The sequence below is a fragment of the Mandrillus leucophaeus genome, unplaced genomic scaffold (genome assembly GCF_000951045.1).
Source record: "Mandrillus leucophaeus isolate KB7577 unplaced genomic scaffold, Mleu.le_1.0 Scaffold318, whole genome shotgun sequence".
NCBI classification, from domain to species: domain Eukaryota; kingdom Metazoa; phylum Chordata; class Mammalia; order Primates; family Cercopithecidae; genus Mandrillus; species Mandrillus leucophaeus.
This window is the reverse complement of record NW_012103343.1, coordinates 2,384,134-2,404,828: the sequence shown is the minus strand read 5'-3', so window position 1 is coordinate 2,404,828 and position 20,695 is coordinate 2,384,134. Positions and strand designations below refer to the sequence as shown.

At 39.8% G+C, this 20,695-nt stretch overlaps 1 protein-coding gene across 1 annotated transcript in view; it reads left to right on the top strand.

Moving 5' to 3' along the window:
• CACNB4 (calcium channel, voltage-dependent, beta 4 subunit) overlaps positions 1-20,695 on the top strand; it is a 160,886-nt gene that overhangs the window by 112,398 nt on the left and 27,793 nt on the right. The window contains exons 3-8 of the mRNA XM_011987850.1: positions 886-1,008; positions 5,155-5,285; positions 9,079-9,155; positions 10,710-10,729; positions 10,953-11,033; positions 12,313-12,371. Of these exons, the coding sequence (XP_011843240.1) occupies positions 886-1,008; positions 5,155-5,285; positions 9,079-9,155; positions 10,710-10,729; positions 10,953-11,033; positions 12,313-12,371 (491 nt within the window). The remainder of the gene's footprint in view (positions 1-885; positions 1,009-5,154; positions 5,286-9,078; positions 9,156-10,709; positions 10,730-10,952; positions 11,034-12,312; positions 12,372-20,695) is intronic.

The window sequence follows — 20,695 nt, the reverse complement described above, 5'->3', positions numbered from 1 at the left end:
TGGAAAGGGCTTTTCTTGCAGTACATGTGAAGGGACATCAGTGAGGTTCTAGCCTCAACTGCTGTTCCCCAGTCAGATTCCCAGCATGAATCCATAAGCTGGTAACAAAGCAGCTCAGAATATCAGGAATCTTGTGTCTCACTGTGGCTAATTTTTGTGATAAAATTTTCTTTCAGAATCTGTTTTGTGGCCATTGTGGTCACCCAAATGTGGGTGGCAGCACCGTTTGCTTAGGTTGGTGGTTTACTTGTCCCCACAGGGCTGTGCCAGCCTGAGAGCACTTTGCTGAGAGGCATTTGTGTAAAAAGAGTTTCAAAACCAGCTGTGTTAGCTAGAGAGAAGATGATCTGTGAAGAGCCCTGCCCATCAGCTTTGAGGCTGACTAACCCTTCTTTTCCCTTGAAGGACCAGATAGTCTGTTGTATAGAATTCCACAGCTTTTCAAATCTGGACTATTTCAAAAATACTATTTTATCCTCTTCCCACTTTTTTTTTCTTTTTAAAAAGACCTAGCACACGTTTCCTGTATTCCAAGGTAAGAAGGTATTGGTTATCATTTAAAATAAGCACAGATTTTAAGATTAGAGAAGAGACTGTCCTTCTCCCCTGCCTTTGTCTATCCCTCTTAATACTTTAGAGCACATTTTAAAATTTGGAATATTGGAAAGTATTGCAGGAGAGGAAAAATGATTAGGCTGATAGGACCGAATTGTTTTCAGAGTCGTCTCTGCAGGTTTCTTGATATTGCCTGAGAATGTAAAATTCATTTGAGATCCCTCTTTGGAAAGTTATTTCTCTTACTACCTGGTAGGATCAGAGTTTCAATGTTTAAAATGCTCCTCTGTCCTCCCTTCCTCATTCCTTATTCCATGGTTCTGTCCCTAGTCCAAACCTGTAGCATTTGCCGTGAAGACAAATGTGAGCTACTGCGGCGCCTTGGACGAGGATGTGCCTGTTCCAAGCACGGCTATCTCCTTTGATGCTAAGGACTTTCTACACATTAAAGAGGTAAATGTAGAACATACTGTATCCCTTCACCTGCCAAAAAGCTGAAGCTAGGAATCAGCTCTGAGCCAGACTAGCCAGAGAGGAGACCCGAGGAGCTGCCAGTGCGGTACCTCATTTAATTTGCTGAGTCTTCCAAATCTAGTCATTTTCATCAAGATTGAGAAGTCTGAGATCATTGCTTGCATTATCACACACTTACAAAGTTAAATCACAGTCAACCCTAAAATTATAGCATGGATTTCCGACAGACCTCTATGGTCCTCTGGACACCTTAAATCCCCTTCTGTGACTGCAGAGCCATAAATGTATGGATCCAGTTTAGGAAAATGTAAGTTTGGTGGCATGGCACCTACCCAGAAGGGACTATTTACAGGCGATGTTGTAATTATAGACACGTAGACTATAGTCCTGTGCACCTTGACCATGGAACCAACACTACAGTGTATAATCATTCAAAGAAAGATTTACAGCTAAGAAAAGGGCAGAGGACTCTGGGAAGCAGAAAGGCAAAAGGGTAAAGTGTTTGAGTAGCCAAGAAGGGTGGATCCAAGACCCCTAGTGGAGGGACAGACCTTTGATAGAAAGAAGAATGCTAATTCATTGTGACAATCAGGGAAAAGATGAGTGCAGGCACAGACACTTCAGGGCCTTGGTAATAAGAAACTGAGGACCCATCAACTTCAACCATGGCCTTTACTTTCTTGATGGTACGCGGGGTGAGGATGTCTACATTTGTCTAGAAGACAAGAACTCTTGACCTGAAACATGTGCCCTGGCATCTGAATGGTTAAGTTGATTATGTCTCACCATTCCCATCAAAAATGTCCAAACCATATTCATTAATTGCTAACACCCACTGTGTCCAAGGAGAAGCAGCCCTTGAAAAGGTAAGAGACGTTCTTACATGTCACGTGCACTCACTCACACCAACATTCCAACCTTGTATTTTATTGCTTTCCTGCATTTTATCAATGCCTCAATTTGTCCTGGCTGCTGTTTGAGCTATGTGCTTGTTGATCAGTGATTTTCTCTTCAGTCTGGCAGTTTGGTATGTGGCATTGAGCTGATAATCCTATGTGGACCAGAACCGCCTGTTTTTATGTCTTGAAATTATCAGATAAGAAAATATCTTTGAAAGAGAAAGTGCTAATCATTTTAGGGAAATCCAAATAGAGAAGGGTTGGAACAACACCGAGGTGACCTTTGTAGAGAGCTGGCACAAGCTCCCAGAACATCAACACAAATGAACACATTTCTATAATCAAGTTATAGCCTTTCCTCTCATCCATCACTTAGAAGGCTATCTATTATGCGCCATGTTAAGTACTTTCTCAGTAACAAATAAAAGTTTAAATGCAGAGAAAAGCTACAACTATGCTTGTCATGTAAGTCAAATGATGATCAAATTAAGCTCTTGAATTTACATAGTGACTTTCTCCCTAGTAACTCAAAAAACTTGCATTCACCCTGAGTCAAATTCTCACTGTGCTTTGGCTGTTTCCTAGAACTAAGTTAAAACATTTTGGGAAGTTGCATTAACCGTTTCAGCAAGCCCTTTAAAGTCACTTGGGTGCCATTTAACAAATGAGTGTTCCAGTGGGCTAACTTCATTTCAGGAAATAACTTAAGCCCTAGGAAACTATGACTCATGGTCTGCTTTGTCCTCAACACAGTAAAATTTAAATTCCAGACCTATGCACCTAAGATTCTAAAAGGGTCCCTTTGCCCTTTATTAATTCCAAAATAAACAGACCTATTATTTTAGGCCTGTTATACTAAAATAAAAGACAGGAAAATGGGGAGAAACACCTAAGACCTAGATTGTTCAAGGTTTTATATCACGTCAATTCACATTTCTTTTCTTTCTTTTTAAATTTTTTTGGAGACAGGGTCTTGCTCTGTTTTCGTTGGAGTGCAATGATGCAATCACAGCTCACTGCAGTCTTGAACTCCTGGGCTCAAGTGATCCTCCCACCTCAGCCTCAGCCTCCCAAGTAGCTAGGACTACAGGTGCACTACTACACCCAGCTAATTGTGTAGTGTAGTATAGTGCACTACACTAGCTAATTGTGTAGTACACTAGGTAATTAGTAGTACACTACTACACTAGCTAATTGCATAGCTAGCTAATAGTGTAGTACACTACACTAGCTAATTGTGTAGTACACTAGGACTACAGGCACACTACTACACCCAGCTAATTGTGTGTGTGTGTGTCTGTGTGTGTGTAGATGGGGTCTTGCTATGTTGCCCTGACTGACCACAAACTCCTAGCCTCAACTGATCCTTCTACCTCAGCCTTTGAAAATGCTGGGATTACAGGAATGTGCCACCATGCCCAGCCCTCAATTTACATTTATTTCAATGCAGTATACTATATGCCACTCATATAATATGCATGGAGAAGCTGTGTGCCTAACAAAGGCCAAATTCTTACCAGACCACATTTCTCATGAGTGTAAAGCTGTTACTCAGAATAACTTAAAGTTTACCCAGAACTTCATGCTATGATAATTCAATGAAACCTTCCATTCCTCCTTCATAATGTATCAGAATCACATATACACACACACACATATATATATTTCACTTTTCTATGAGCTCAGCAAAACAAACTACATATCATTGTTACATTTTGAAAAAAATATATGTGTTTATAAATATATATGTTTTGGGTCAAAGTAGGAGAGAATTGTCTTGCCCAACACTGATAAAAACAGTAAAGGAAGTTTTTAGAATCATCTCCGGAGAGTTTAAACAATAGAGCTGATACCTATTTTGTAGAAGTGACCTAGCAGAAACCTTTCCTTGAGGCAGGGAGCTTGAACTAAATTGCTTTCTGCTCTATAATTCAGCAAATGTATAGTTAGAAATGCAATTTTACTGATCCACCAAATAAGCCCACATTGACAGACTCTCACCCCACACTGGTTGAAGCCTTTGCATAGACTTGGGTCTTGAGTTTACATGTCATGGAACTTAACTTAAATGGAAATTCTGGAGTTCCCCTTGGGCTTCAGAGCGTTTGGAAATTACTTGCAAAATTTCACATACAAATATGTAATATGCTCAGACTTTGTAAGAGTAGGCATCTTTTTCTTCAAGTAGTAAGTTGGACATTAATTTGCAAATCTATATTTGAAAGATCATGACTCTTCCCCGGTGAGATTACACTACAGATAGTATCGTGGAGTTTTTACCTGAAAACTTTTGACAAATTATGGACTATTAAATGTATTTCATATCAGACATATCCGTCTTGCCTTCCAGAGTCCCAGTTACATTGGTGCATATTTATCCTTGTGAAATGTGTTCTTTAAGAATTGGTTAATAATAAATAAAAAAATAAAATAATAAAATAAATTAAAGTATAATAATAATAAATAAATAAATAAATAAAGAATTGGTTAGAGCTTCTTGACAAAGACCCAAAGAATCCAAAGGTTAGGACCAGACATTAGTCCAGGGGTTCACAAACTATAGCCCACAGGTCCAGTCTGACCCACTGCCTTTTTTGTAAAGAAAAGTTTTATTGAAACAGAGCCATGCTCACTTGTTGATGTTTGCCTGTGGCTGCTTTCACACAAGGACAGCATCAACTGATTGTAACAGAGACCACATGGTCGGCAGAGCCTAAAATATTTACTACTTGGCCCTTTACAGAAAAAGTTTGCAGAACTCTGCTTTAGTCTATGAATCTACCTCAGATATATAGAGAGATATATATACACACACATATATATATACACACACAATATCGTTTATATAAAATATAGTACAGGTATATATACACACATATATACATATACAATATAGTTTATATAAAACAGTATAGATATATAGACATATATGCACATATACATATACAATATAGTTTATATAAAATAAAGTATAGTATACTATGAGAGTATAGTTTATATAAATATGGTATATAGTATGATGTATACAATATAGTATACACATACATATAAAATATAATTTATATAAAATATAGTATACATATACATATAAAATATAGTTTATATAAAATATAGTATAATATCATATCATATAAATAGCATTTTATTCTTCTTGTCCCCTAAGATTCATAAACAACGTGAAGATTAGTGAATTACTATTGATAGCAATTTTATTTCTGAATTCCAGAAATATAACAATGATTGGTGGATAGGAAGGCTGGTGAAAGAGGGCTGTGAAATTGGCTTCATTCCAAGTCCACTCAGATTGGAGAACATACGGATTCAGCAAGAACAAAAAAGAGGACGTTTTCACGGAGGGTACGTTCCCATCTTTTCTATGCACTTTTTTTTTTGGTCAGAAAATTGGGTGATATTTTCAAGAGTGTATGCTGTCAAAGTAGAAGATACTTTGCTGTGTGCAAGGTGTTTTGAAATTGACACAGAAGAGTTTCAGATAGTTCTCTACCTTCTGTGCATGCTGAAGCCTAACACCACTGGAGACCATATGAATTCTATGGCAAAGACTGTTTTCTGTGGCCTCAGCAAGCCCTCCTTGGAACCCAGGCTTTCCTCTAGGAGAGTCACTTCGGGCGTTCTTTCTCCACACAGTGAGTGGGAGCTGACCTGAACCAGCATTATGGCTCCTCTTGGTTCACTTACAGACTCTCCCTTAAGCGGGCACATAATGTGATGGTACGTGCAGGTCCCGGCACTGACAGTACCTTCTCCACCCCAGGCTTTTTGTGGCATCTCTTTTCCCCTGGTATTTGGGTGAAGACAGCTTCAGGTGAAACAACCTTTATAGTGAACCACTCAAGTAGCCATGTAGATCTCAGAGTGCAGGTATTTAAAGGCCCCAGGAACACAAGCACAGCTTGAGAGAAGAGAAACCAATTCATCCTGAGTCTGCATGTACCGTGTCGCAGCCTGCACTGAAGCCTTGATTTCATATGTGTTACAATTTTTTGAAAGCTCTAAAATAGAAGCAGCTCTTTCTCTTGACCCTCAACCTCTGTTTTCTGTTGAACGCTTTTCTATTTCAAAAAACTCCTGTGTTCTTTGGGCGCCCACTTTTGTCATAATAAGAACTGCTCCAACAGTAATAGGAGATCACAAAAGTATAGTTACCCCACTTTTAATTATCGATCTTTTTTAGCATATAACTTGCCAATACTATTATTAATATTAATCCCTCTTGTCCCTTGTATTAGTCTGTTCTCACACTTCTTTTTTTTTTTTTTCTTAGACGGAGTCTTGCTCTGTCACCTAGGCTGGAGAGCAGTGGCGCAATTTTGGCTCACTTCAACCTCTGCCTCCCAGGTTCAAGCAATTCTCCTGACTCAGCCTCCTGAGTAGCTGGGGTTACCAGTGCACACCATGCCTGGCTAATTTTTGTATTTTTGGTAGAGGTGGGATTTCACCATGCTGGTCAGGCTGGTCTCGAACTCTTGACCTTGTGATTTGCCTGCCTCGGCCTCCCAAAGTGTTGCGATTACAGGTGTGAGCCACCACACCCGGCCTGTTCTCACACTTCTATAAAACTGGATAACTTATAAAGAAAAGAGCTTTAATTGTCATGGTTCTGTAGACTGTACAGGAAGCATGGCAGCATCTGCTTCTGGGGAGGTCTTAGGGAGCTTTTACTGGTAGCAGAAGGCAAAGCAGGAGCAGGTGTCTTACATGACTGGAGCAGGAGGAAGAGACAGGGAGGTGCCACACACTTTTAAACAATCAGATCTCACTGTAACTCACTCACTGTCACAGGAACAGCACCAGGAGATGGTGCCAAACCATTCATGAGGGACTGCCCCCATGGTCCAATCACCTCTCACCAGGCCCCACCTCCAACACTGGGGATTACATCTCAACATGAGATTTCCTGCGGACACAGATCCAAACCATATCATCCCTTTTTTTCTAAACTGTTTGTCTTCCATGCTTCTTTTTAGACACATGGGGAGCATGTTTTCCTGTCTTGGGGTCTTTGCATTTGCTGTTTTTTCTTACTGGAACCTTTCTCTTCACACTTTCACCAGGCCACTCCATCTGCTTTATATCTTTGTTAGATGTCACCTTTTCAGTGACCCCTTTCCTGCCAACTGTATTTAAAATTGTACTCACTCCCCTTCCCTGTAAGTCCCATCCTTTCCCTGACTTAGTTTTCTCTGTTACACTTATTACTCTCAGAAATATTGTATGTTTACCTATTTATCTTGTTTGGTACAAGCTGAGCATCCATAATCTGAAAAGCTGAACTCCAGAATGCTCCAAAATTCAAAACTTTTTGAGGACTGACATGATGCTCGAAGGAGATGCTCATCAGAGCGTTTTAGATTTCAGACATTTGGATTAGGGATGTTCAGCTAGTAAGTATATAGTGCGAATTTCCAAAATCTGAAAACAATGGAAATCCAAAACATTTCTGCTCCCAAGCATTTTGGAAAGGGATATTCAACCTGTACTGATATGTCCTACTAGTATATGACTCAATAAGGGAAAGGATTTTGTCTCCCCAATGCCACTGTTATATTTTTACTTTCTAAAACAGGGATGTACAATCAATATTTGTTGTATAAAATAACTGAATTATTATCATTTTAAGAGTTTTATTATTATTTGTTAATTATTACAGTTATGGGCCAAATAACATTTTTGTCAAAGATGATCACACATATGGTGGTGGTCCCATAAGATTATAATACCGTATTTTTATTGTATCTTTTCTAGGTTTAGATACACAAATACTAACCACTGTGTTAGAGTCATCTACAGTGTTCAGTATAGTAATATCCTATACAGGTTTGTAGCCCAGGAGCAATGGAGTACGCTGTACCATCTAGGTTTGTGTAAGACGCTCTACAGTGCTCACACAGCAACGAAATTGCCTAGTGACACATTCCTCAGAGGATATCCCCATTGTTAAGCCTCTCATAACAGTATATAATTTTTTTTTTTTTTTTCCTGAGACAGAGTCTTGCTGTGTCACCCAGGCTGGAGTGCAGTGGCACAATATCGCCTCACTGCAACCTCCGCCTCCCTGCAACCTCCGCCTCCCAGGTTCAAGCAATTCTCATGCCTCAGCCTCTGGAATAGCTGGCATTACAGGTGCCTGCCACCATGCCTGGCTCAGTTTTGCATTTTTAGTAGAGATGGGGGTTTCACCATGTTGGCCAGGCTGATCTGGAACTTCCGACCTCAGGTGATCCGCCCACCTCAGGTGATCCGCCCACCTCAGGTGATCCGCCCACCTTGGTCTCCCAAAGTGGGCTGGGATTACAGCTGTGAGCCACCGCCCCCGGCTGACTATATATACTTTTAAACTAAAAACTTACCTCGTGGCAGTCACAAATAGTAAAGCCAAGAGCTCACAGACATGATTTTGTTTGATCTTTATACCAACCATGTGAGGTGTAGCATCTCCTTCTATAGGTGGGGAACCTAAGGCTCAAAGACATTATGATGTGCCACAGTCCCACAACTAGTAAGTGGCAGAGCTAAGATGAGAGAGAGATTTTTCTGACTATAGGGACCATACTCTTAAGGACTAAAAGAGAAGGGCACTGGGGAAGTAGGAAGGTGGCAGCTCCTGATGGCATCTGTGGGCTTCAGGGAAGCTTCCAGAGCATACCTGAGGAGACCAGAGTTGAGGATCTTCCATTCAAATAAATAATATTTTCTGTGACCAATTCCCTATAATCAGTTCTTAACTCTGATGGCCACGTAATCATCTTGTAAGAAGAAATGGTTTCTCCGGGTCTTACTGCTTGTTTTGAGCTGTGTTTGACATCTGACTGGCACATTGGTGCCTGGTGTTAGGTTAACAAGCAGTTCATAAGAACATTCCCGTCAGTGACGGTTTTGCCTGATTTCCGCGTTGACTAAGTAGAAGAGATGCTTTTGCAAAATATTTCAGGTCTTAACTAGTTCTCCACATTCTCTTAGAAATGAGGTCAAAGAAAACATTTGGACAGATTCTTGAAGTTCTTTACAGCAGAATTTGGTGTGTTTTGAATTATTTAATAGGATGAGGGCCAAAGAAAGCTTTGTACTCTCAAGTTCTATTTTCAAAGAATCTAGGGAGTGAGTCTTTAGTTCCTTTTCTATATCCTAGGAAATCAAGTGGAAATTCTTCTTCAAGTCTTGGAGAAATGGTATCTGGGACATTTCGAGCAACTCCCACATCAACAGGTGAGGGTTTTAGTTAACTCTTATTCATAAACTGTATTCCTTTTTAAAATATTTGAACACACGTGCAAGTATTTTTGCTAATTTGGAAACAATTTGAAGGCTTAATTTAAAGGTTTTTCTAATTAATATTTCATTTCTCATTTGTTTTCTATGGTAATTTGATTTGATTTAAAATGGTACTAAAAAATTCACGTCGTTAGAATATAATTTTGAAAAATCTTATTTACCCCCCCGAGTTAATAACTGTCCATTGTGTAAACTGATATTCAAAAAATTCATTATTTTACCTAAGAAACGGACAGACTTTAAGATGGTGAGTAACAATAAAAAAAGGAAACAAGGTGAAGCAGACTCTCAAGAAAATGCCCTGTTTTCAGTCTCCATGTGGAACTTCAGGATGTATTGGTACAGCCTGAGCTGGGAGGGTTGAAGCAGAGAGTCAGGCAGGGCCCAAATGAGGGACAGCCTCGTTTCCATTTGGACAGCAGACAGCCAAGCCCTGGAATTCATGGTAATGAAGAGACAATGGTGGCCTAATTGGGAGTTGTGGTGCATTTGGAAACTATGGAGGTCTTCATGTAGGAATTTTTCTTCTACCACATTCCCTGACTCCTATAGGCTAATTTCATTCTGGCCTAGAACTGTTGCATTAGGGCATCCAGTGCCCTAATTACCAATTTCAATTGTGTTATCAATTTGGAAAGGCAAGTCCAAGGCCCTATTCTGGCCTACCAAAACTGGAGGCAACTGGATTGGTTCTGGAATGGTTCTAAGTGTTTGGGTCCTTGTGCATGTGAAGCCCTCTGATCTACAGGACACTGAACCAAACCAGGTTTCTGAGGTGTACGCAACTAGACTGGACCTGCTTGGATATCCACAGAATTGCTTTAAATCAGTTATTGAGTATATTTTGCTTTGTTCCCATTTATTGGACATTCAGGACATTGCAGACTTTAGCTATTACAAACAGGAAAGAACAGGAAAAACTGGTTATAAGTTTATCTGAGGAATAACTGGTTATAAATGTATTTGAAATTTAAAAGCAACATAGTAGGAAAAATGTGCCAATATTGTAGAAAATGGGCAAAAATGCCCAAGGGGGTGCAGAATTATGAGTTACAAATATAAACATAACTAGTGATTGAGGCACTAGTCATTTTTGCCCAAGTGGTTATTCTGTTTCCTTTTATGAAATTGCATTTGTCCAACTTGTTCCCAGCAACACTGTGCTGTGTCCAGCACGGGAACAACGCATGGTGAAGGCTGGCCCGGAACTTCCAGTGTTGTTCTCAACTCCTGTACCCAACTCCCACCCAATGGGAAATCAGGATATAAGGTCGTTTGTACCAGGGAAGGGGCTGTCTGTTTTTCATACGTCTTCAACATTGACATGTCCAGAATGAAATCGTAAAGCAGGTTCTCCAAAGTGGGTGATAGGAAAGTGGTGAAGATAATTATAGGGGCAAATGGGTACATTCTTCCATCTTTTAAACTCATGTACTGTCATTTGCAGAGATTGCATATTTTGATATGGCTCTCGTTATTGTCTTTTAGCAAAACAGAAGCAAAAAGTGGTAAGTTGTGTTTCCTTTTTAAATCTACTGTTAAGGTTCCTATACGTACATGCCTGCAGTGCTCCATTTCAGTGACCCAAAGTGGCTGTAAAATAAGGGAAGAGCCTCCTCGCTGGGGACTTTGATAATCATTTGTCGTTTGACCTGAGCATTATGAATGTTGTGACTGTGGAGAGGCATGCTCAACCTCACCTTGTCACACGTGTCGAATCCTCTTTTTCAGACGGAGCACATTCCTCCTTACGATGTTGTGCCATCAATGCGTCCGGTGGTGTTAGTGGGGCCGTCACTGAAAGGTTATGAGGTACAAATATCATCTGTTACTCTTCAGTTCTTGATCGAGCGCCCAGGAGACGGTCGTGTTGCCGCTTGCTCCTCAAGGGTCTGTTTCCACGTGGGTCCTGGTGGAAGCCAGTGCTCAGCATGGGAAGGCAGGGGGTACTGTGTGGGGCTCACAAGGCCCTTTGCCCTTTCTTTCCTCTCTTGGACACTTCTCATCTTTTATGTATTACATTGTTTAGAAATACCTCTCTCAAAATATTTACAATGGGAAGATCTGGTCAAAGATTTGCTGTGCATTAAATGCAAAGAAAAGGACTTTATCTGTCTTGACCATTCTCATTATTAGAAGTAATAGACAATGAACAGCACAAGAGGACAAACAATCAATCTTCCAGCAAACCCAAACTTTTAAAGCCCAAACAGAGTTCACCCTGCTGGGGTTTTAAGATGATGGCATATGCCACCAAATCCTTCTCTGCTTGTTTATTTTAAAGGGCACATTTTTAAACTTTGGAGATCAAACAAAACCATGTGACAAGGAAAAGAGTAGAGACTTTGTTTCAGATGTTTGTTTTGACTTTGTGCTAGCATGGATTAAAAAGTAGGTAGATATGACATTTAAACTCTGAAGGTGAGCAGCCTCCAGGACACCATTCCCATCGAGCTAGGACAATGTGTGGCACATAGTAGGCACTCAGTACACATTTGCTGAATGAATTAATGAATCTCTTTCAGGCAGATCTAAGAATCCTTGCTCTCTCCCCCTCTCTTTCTCTCTTGTCTTTCTCTGAGTTGGAAATGTCAGAGGGATGAGCAGGAGGAGTGGTCTACAAAAATCCAGCCATGGGCATGGAGAATTTCCTCCAACACGCACAAACTAGCAGGAAGGCTGAGTCCAGTGCTGGCCTCAATTCTCTAGCTGCTCCTCACTGGAGGCAGGCACAGCTCAGGCGTGCCAAGGATGCCCGGCACCTGTGTACAAAGCCAGCCTGTTGTCTCCTGGCAGCAGTTCTATCCCCTAACGAGGGAAGAGGGAAGAGGGAAGAGGGTCCGGTGAACACTGCTGGTTTGTTCCTCAACACCCTGGAGGAGAACCAAGGGGGGTGGAAATTAGCAATTGCACATGGTTAAGCATGAAAAACATCTTCCATGGTAACTTCCCCCCAGGAGACGACTGGCTGCAATAAGGTCTTGGCTCATAGTGCCCTTCCCTCCCTCCTCTCTCACTTTTGACTTCTCTCTCTCTCTCTCTCTCTCTCTGCATGTGTTTGCCTCATTCTTTTTTTCTCACCTCTGCAAAGGTAACAGACATGATGCAGAAAGCCCTCTTTGATTTCCTGAAGCACAGGTTTGATGGGAGGTGAGAAATATAGATGTTTTTGTATTTTTATTTTCCTTTAACCAAACTTGTATGATAAATTGAATTGTAGATGTATGTTTCCAGAGATTTCAGAAGTTCTCTAGTTAAAAGTTAACTCAGTATTCTTGGGAAGAATATAATAAAAGAACTCTGAAAATATGAAGTATAACATTGAGTCCCCAATGAAGAAAGGACCAGGAGAAGAAAACTAAGCCATCTGTTTTATTTAAATGTATATGTCTTTATTTTCTCAGTTATTAATAATTTGATACCAAATGGTTTTTATTAAAAAAATTAATTAAAATATATAATATTTCTGATGAGTATAGTGGCTTGCTGGTCAAGCTAGGCAGTATTTGGGGGGGGTGTGTGTGTATATGAAAGTATAAATAGCAGTGTGTGTGTATAGCAGTGTGTGTGTGTGTGTGTCATATGAAAGTATAAATAGCAGTGTGTGTGTGTCTGTCTCTTATACACATCTAGATGTGTATAAGAGAAGTGTGTGTGTGTGTGTGTCATATGAAAGTATAAATAGCAGTGTGTGTGTATAGCAGTGTGTGTGTGTATGTGTATGTGTGTCATATGAAAGTATAAATATCAAGTACTGAATTTTCTCAAACGAAGTGAGTGAGAATTCTTTTAATCATAAGCCTCCCAAAGTGATCATTTTGTAGGGAATAGTACTTATATGGATATTTATTATAGTTGAGGGTTTGCTTTTATTAGAAATTTCCTGTTATTTTATTGATCTATTTTTTAATGTATCTTACTATGATCCATCAACAATATGGCTCAGACATTAGCCATTAAATAATTTTATCATTTAAGTTTTGTGAAAAATATCTAGAGAAAGTTTCTCTGTTTTGCAGAGAAATGGTAAAAAGCCTGTAATGACTCAATTCTAAATATTAAGCTCTTTCATATGCAGAATACAGTCCATGTAAAAATAACCACATGAAAAAACCTGAAGATTTATCAGAAATGTGGAAAATTTAAATAGTGTGCATCAAAAAGTATGGGCAAATGCATCCAATTTATTACTGTGGGATAGCGGAAGAACATCACATTCTTTATTTTTGAAGGCAGTAATTAAGCCACTCACTTTCTCTTTGCTAAATTATGAGAATGCGCTAAATGCACAAAATAATTTTAAAATGTAAAAAAAACTTCAGATAAAGTGTAATAAATTGGTATATTAATAAAAACAAACATGGTATTGCTTTAAATATAAATTGTATGCATTTGTTAAAAGCTTTCTGGATAATTGGGTAAAATATTCATTAGTTTCTAGAACTATATAGAAAGAAAGTAAACTGAGATTTTAGTTTAAGAAATAAGAATACTTCTAGGTACATTAGTATGTAGGTCAGGCTGCCTTAATAAATAGACCCCAAAATGTGTAGTGATTCAAACACAATGGAAACTTATTATTGCTCACTTAACAGTCTGAGGCAGGTGTTCCTTGGCTGGGAGGGAGGATGGAGTTGGGGGAGGGGAGAATTGGGCAGAAAGTTTGTTCCCTCTGTCATTTGGGGCCCTTAGCCCAGGTATGATGTCTCTAGTCAGCTTGCCGGGCCTGGAGATAGAGCACGTTATTACTCACATTTCACTGGTTAGAACTTCGTTATGTAGTCATACTTATTGCAGCGGAGGCACTCTTGCAGTCCAGGAGGAAGAGAAGATAGAATTTGTTGAACCAGTAATAGCCTTCGTCACATTCATCTACTGGACAAGGGCTTAATAAGAAAGATGTATTTATTCCATTTCACTCTCTTTAAAAAGGAAATAGGCAGATAATGAAGTAGTTTCAAATAAAATAAGTTAAAAGCCCTGAATCCTAGAGCATTGGAGTTGGAAGGATACATAAAATGTCTTTTAGACTAATCTCCCTTCTCCAACAACCACAATCAGGTAGATAACCTGCTTCCATTTGAAATTTTTGGCTATTGGGAATTCACTTTCTAAAAAGCATTGCAAAGAAACAGCTGAACTTTGACTTTGTAACTTAATAGGATTGGTCTTGGTCCTGCTGTCTGATGCTCTGGCCTTAACCCTAACCCTCATGCAGGTCCCTGTGGATTGAAGGCAGCCAGCATGCCTAGCCCAGTCTTCTGTGTTCTTGGGTGCACATGCACGGTTCCTTCAGATATGTATGGAGTCACATGCTTTTAACCTGTGGAGCTGTTACCTAAGGCAGTTCTGAGCAGTGCCGAATCCATTGGCCCCATAACAGCCCTATCTGAGCAAATCCCTTCCCATAAGACATCCTACGTTTGCATTAGATTATTTTGGTCTATAACATACTGATACACGACAGCGTTGTTAAAGGTTCGCCTTCAAGAATGAAGAATCTGATGTTCTTCCTCAATCCTGAGGCCAAGAAAAAGGGAATTTATTTAATTGTAACAGCAGAGATTTGTCCTGAATCAAGTAGAATTGTCTGCATCCATTACTGTACACATACTATTGAAGTTGGTTTTAATAGAAATTGAATGCAAATTTCAATCTCAAGTATTCATGGGATCTGATGACATGGCAGAGGGTCTAGAGGAAGAGCCCAGCAGCAGCAAAAGTAATAGCTGAAGAGAGAGACTTAGCCCTGGAGAAATCTGATGTGTTTCTCCAGCAGGGCTGGAGAAAGATAGGTAAATATTAAAGGGGTGAGGGGTGAGAGAATGGACTTGATTTCAAATATTAAGAGGCCAGGCAGCAGGATGAACAATAATGAGTTCCTTGACTGAGTGTATGTGGAGACTTTGATAAGAAAGAAGAAATTCGCTGGTAGCGTCACACTGACTCTGACATGTCTTCTTCGTGGGAATATTGTTAGGTTTTGAGCTATAACATTGTGCTGCATTATGTTTTACCAATTGATACAAAGAGAGAAAAAAACAAATAGTCTTTAATTGAAACCAGCCAAGAGAACAATGATAAGGAAGGTTTTAGCACAGTGACATGGCATAAACAATACGTTCTAATGGAAACCTACTCTGTGTTTCATGGGCTATGAATGCAGTGCGTTAGACAAAATAGGAGAAAGTCCTATTATTTTTCGGAAAGTGCAAAGAAGGGATCTGTTGGCTACGAGGCTTTCTTCTTTCATCTGCTTTTCAGATCTTAGTAGAAAATAATTCAACAAATTGGATGAAAGTCCAACTGTTTGACTATTGCAGAATCATAAACTTGGGATTTTTTTGATACCTTAGAAATTATTTGAGTCAGTTTAGAGCTACTTATTATACAATTTTATTGCTATAACTGCTATTGTGGGGCCTAACTGTGATACATGTAAGAAAAACAGAATACTAGGCCGGGCGCAGTGGCTCATGCCTGTAATTCCAGCACTTTGCGGGGCCGAGGTGGGCAGATCAACTGAGGTCGGGAGTTCGAGACCAGCCTGACCAACATGGAGAAACCCCTTCTCTACTAAAAATACAAAATTAGCCGGGCGTGGTGGCGTATGCCTGTAATTCCAGCTACTCAAGAGGCTGAGGCAGGAAAATTGCTTGAACCTGGGAGGCGGAGGTTACACGGTGAGCCGAGATCGTGCTATTGCACTCCAGCCTGGGCAACAGGAGCGAAACTCTGTCTCATAAAGAAAAAGAAAAATACGACACTAAGTAGTTCCTGAGTGCCCTCTGTATTTGTGAATATCCACATGGAGCAATGATTCCTGTGCTGACGAGGACACAGCGGATACACAATGGGCATGGAGCTTCTCTCTTCATTTCACACCACAAATATTCATCGGGGATTACCCGTTTGGATGAGGTTTGTTCAGCTGGCTCAATCTACCATTCACAGGCTGAACAGCAAGCAGTCAAACCAGTTGCAGTTTGTTGACCTATGCCAGTCATTTCAAATCCTCCCAAAAGTTGTTACTTTAGGCTTTTGACAACTGGATCAGATCAACTCTATGACATTTATTGGACAATTTGTAACTGATAATGATCATGGCCAAAAATCTTAGATGAACATCATGTAATCTACACAGATAAGATCTCAAGCTAAAGGATGCTTTTAGCCAAAGAACACATAAAGGGAAAAATAGGCTTGAGAAAGAATTTGAAAGAAAAGAAGCTAAACATACAACTTAGGGAGACTCAAAGAGATAGTACTTATTAATAAAAGGAAATGGGAATAATTGGTGCTATCACAAGGCAACCAAGCTGTATAAGAATGAAGATAATTTCTAATTGCAGTCAACAAATGGTAAAAGAACAGCCACAACTTCTGTTTCATAATCAATTTCATTCTTCTATGCATTCTTCCTACTGTTCTCTATTCAAATGCAGACTCATAAACAGCCACTCAAACACTAGTAATAATTAATTGAACACTTCAGTGTCAAACTTGAATATTTAAATTAGTAGTTTGAGTACAACGTATCTGACCTGATTCTCTCACCCACATTTCACAGACTCTGGGAATGAGAGAGTTCATGGTAGACTGCCCACTTTTGAGAGTAGGATATAAGGAAACTATCTCCTTCAAGTCTTTAAATCTCTAATAATTGTTTGCCTTGTGTACATTATATATGTTTTTATTAACAGAGGACACTATGAATAATTATTTAAGAATGCACTTTTATATATAACCTTATTTGCTCTTAGTGGCAATCCCATGAGATAGTTATGGCAAAGCTACTATTACCATTTTATTGATTAGGATACTGAGGTCAAAAGATAGAATGACTCATGCAACTACCAGGAGAAAGATCCAGGAAGATACTCAGGTCTTCCTGTGTGTTTCAATTCTCCTGTAAGTGCACTGTTCCATTCTTTGGAACACTTTTCCCTACTAATACTAGAAGTTTTCCAAAATTATTATACTGTCTGGGCTGCATATTGGATGTAGCAAGGATAGAATACAGACAGATCTTACAGCTGTTATGTTACCAGCGTGGAAATGTAGATTATTTTTTAATGAATGTGTTATAACTGAAAACAATATCTTTCCACAGAAAATCACAGAAAACTAATACAGCTCATGATGGATTGCAGCAGTTAGGATGAATTCTAAAGTGGAAATAAGCAACAATGGGGGTTCAGATTTACTCTATTTAGGGAATGATGTTTGCTAGTTTTCAGGAACATTTGCTGCTACATCCAGTCTGCTGGGGAACTAAACTCCTATTAGTCTTTTACCTACTGGCCAGTAACTACTAACAGCAAGTCACAGGAAGTTTTCCAAGGGAACTTTTTAGAGATGTTTATTGAACAAGGTACATAGGAATGCTGAGACTAGGGGGTCTCAGGATAGCAAGAAAAGAAGTAGAAAGGATACTACTTTAAGTTAAAAACAGTATATAAGCTAGATAGTATTCAGTTGTGAATGTGATTGCTTTTCTGGAGAGCCTTTTACAAAAAAGAATTTTGGGTTTGGTGTCTGATTTTGATAATAGTCAGCATCTTTGCATAGAAAAGAGAAACTCCTATTTTGTCTTACTGAAGGTTTTCTAGGGCTAGGCCTGTCTTCTTCTGAGCTCTGTTTTATGCATGTGTATTTTGATTAATAAATAACTTGTATTAGCAAACTAACTTGCATTAGCAAATAAAATGAGAAAACATACCCTTTATTGTCACATCTTTCCCTCTATTTTGGAACATATGAAGCAGTTTTTTTCTGAACTTTTTCAAACTTTGGCTGTGTTTGAAAATAGCTTTGTAAAAGTACTTTTATAACTCAGAAAAAGTAAATGTGGATCTGATGCTAATCTCTTCAGATTTGAAGAACCAAGAGTCTCTTGTCTGTATAGAACTAGAAAATTTGATTTTCACTTAAGCTGAATAGAATTCAACTTTCTGGGTTGTTGGGTCCTCCAAAAATCATTAGTCTAGAAAGTTGAATTCTGTCCCTAAACCTACCCATTTGTCTCTCATCATATATTTGGATTGCTCTGAAACATGCCTGTATGTTTCTATCCAGCAGCTCCATTCTTAAAACAAATAAACCAGCAACCCAAAAACCCAAAAATAAACACACATTGCCGGGCATGGTGGCTCACGCCTGTAATCCCAGCACTTTGGAAGGCTGAGGTGGGTAGATCACCTGAGGTCAGGAGTTTGAGACCAGCCTGGCCAATGTGGTGAAACCTCGTCTCTAGTAAAAATACAAAAATTAACCGGGCGTGGTGGCACATGCTTGTAATCCCAGCTACTTGGGAGGCTGAGGCAGGAGGATTGCTTGAACGTGGGAGGTGGAGGTTGCAGTGAGCTAAGATTGTACCACTGCCCTCCAGCCTGGGTGACAGAGCGACACTGACCAAAAACTGAAAATTAAATTAAAAAAATAAAACCACACAAACCCTATTCTGGAAAGGAAAGGAGCTGCCTATGAGACTTCATGCCTGAAAGCTGCAGTGGCCAACTGGAGTAATGGAAAGTCAGGTGGGGTTTACTCTACCTCAACTTGATTTAAATTCTTACTATCTCAGAGCAAGGCCAAGACTGACTGTGCATCCGTGCTTGACCACTTGACTCACATCTGGAGATTCGGGCTTGTAGAACACTGAACTATAAGAGAATGGTGGACTCAGGTGACTTGGCACTGGCCCGATGCCCAGGGGCTGGTTTAGACCTGAGCTGTAACTAACCATGTGCAGCTTTCTGTGTGTGTCTCAGTTTCCCTCTTGGTAAAATGAAAAAGTTGTTACACCAGTGTTTTCTAGCAGTTGAACAGCTTTTTATAGTGAAATCATATATAAAGCCCCAATGCAGAAAACAGAAATGCAGGTGTGTTTACCTGGCACTGAGGATGGTGAAGCTGGAGCCCACTGAACCACCCTTTAGTCCTCAGAACAGTCCCTGAGGTGTATCTGCAAAAACTCTTGGTTTCTGTGGGAGACAATTTTGAAGATGCATCAAATAATTATTAGGGTCTAACAGTTCTAAAAAATTAAGAATTGAAAACTTCCTGACAACCTACAGCATATAAACATAATGACACAGGCAAGCAGTACTTTGCTTAAAATGGCACCAGAACTTTTGCACAGACTGTTGTTTTAAAGAATGATTTCCAAACATCTGAGGAAAGGACTATTTTAAATTCTCCCCAAGGCTTTAGGTCACTGAAATCAGGTACAGTCTCCTGACAGTGTTGTCCCCAGACAGGTATGAGATGACATATGATTCAGTAATTGTTGATAATTCTACCCTCCTTCCTTCTTCAATCCCCAAAGAGTTTGAAAACAGAAGAGAATGGGTGTACTGAGTATAAAAGGGGAGGGGTGCTACTTTCCTTGTCTCCTTTCTGGGAACCAAGCTGTGAAGATAAGAATGGAGAAAGGCCCATGGTGACAGTAACTGGTTTAAAGAGGCAAACTTTGAATTCTACTGGTAGATGATTGGAAATTGAGCAATCTCAGTTTAAAATAGTATTTAAATTCTAAGTTGCAGATGTTCTCATTTGATAAATCATATGCAAATAGATGCCCCTCTGCATTTATTTGCAATGTCTTTACTTCTTCACTTTTTTTTTGAGACAAGGTCTCACTCTGTCTCCCAGACTGGATTGGTAGTGGCGTGATCTTGGCTCACTGCAGCCTCTGCCCCCGGGCTCAAATGACCTCCCCCACCTCAGCCTCCCAAGTAGCTGGGACTACAAGCATGTGCCACCACACTAGGCTAGTTTTTGTATTTTAGTAGAGACAGAGTCTCACCTTGTTGGCCAGGCTGGTCTCGAACTTCTGACCTCAAATGATCCAACCACGTCGGCCTCCCAAAGTGCTGCGATTACAGGCGTGAGCCACTGTGCCAGGTCCTGCTTTATTCTTGCATGACCGCAGGATACTTTCTGACTTAGCAAATCCTGGCACAATACTCACATTGCTCTCAACTAGAGTGCCTTATGACTGCCCGCCCGCCGTATGCATTCAAAGTCATATGCAAATATGCTGAAGAATCCTATGCATGCAGAAAAAATAAAACCATTTTTTCACATGTTTACAAATGAAGTATCCCTTCGGGCCCCTGGAGAATCACGTGTGTATCACAAAAGAATGCAACTTAGCCACAGACTGGTTGATTGTCTTTGATAATCAAAATGAAGAGCGTTTCCCAGCTTTGACCAGCATCATTAAATCCCAGAGCAAAGCATTTGTAGTTCCTGAAGGTCTTGTTCAAGAGCAAATCAACTATGAATTGTGGCAAATTGTATTGCTGCTTCCTAGAAAGAGCATGGTTTATTTATATGTTTTGGTTCCTTCCTGGTATGGTGTGTATTATAAAGGGAATTCAGCAAGGCAGGCCATAATGGACGAATAATATTTTTAATGGAGTAGGTTTTGTGTGTGTGTGTGAAACAGTTTAAACCTTCCTCCATTC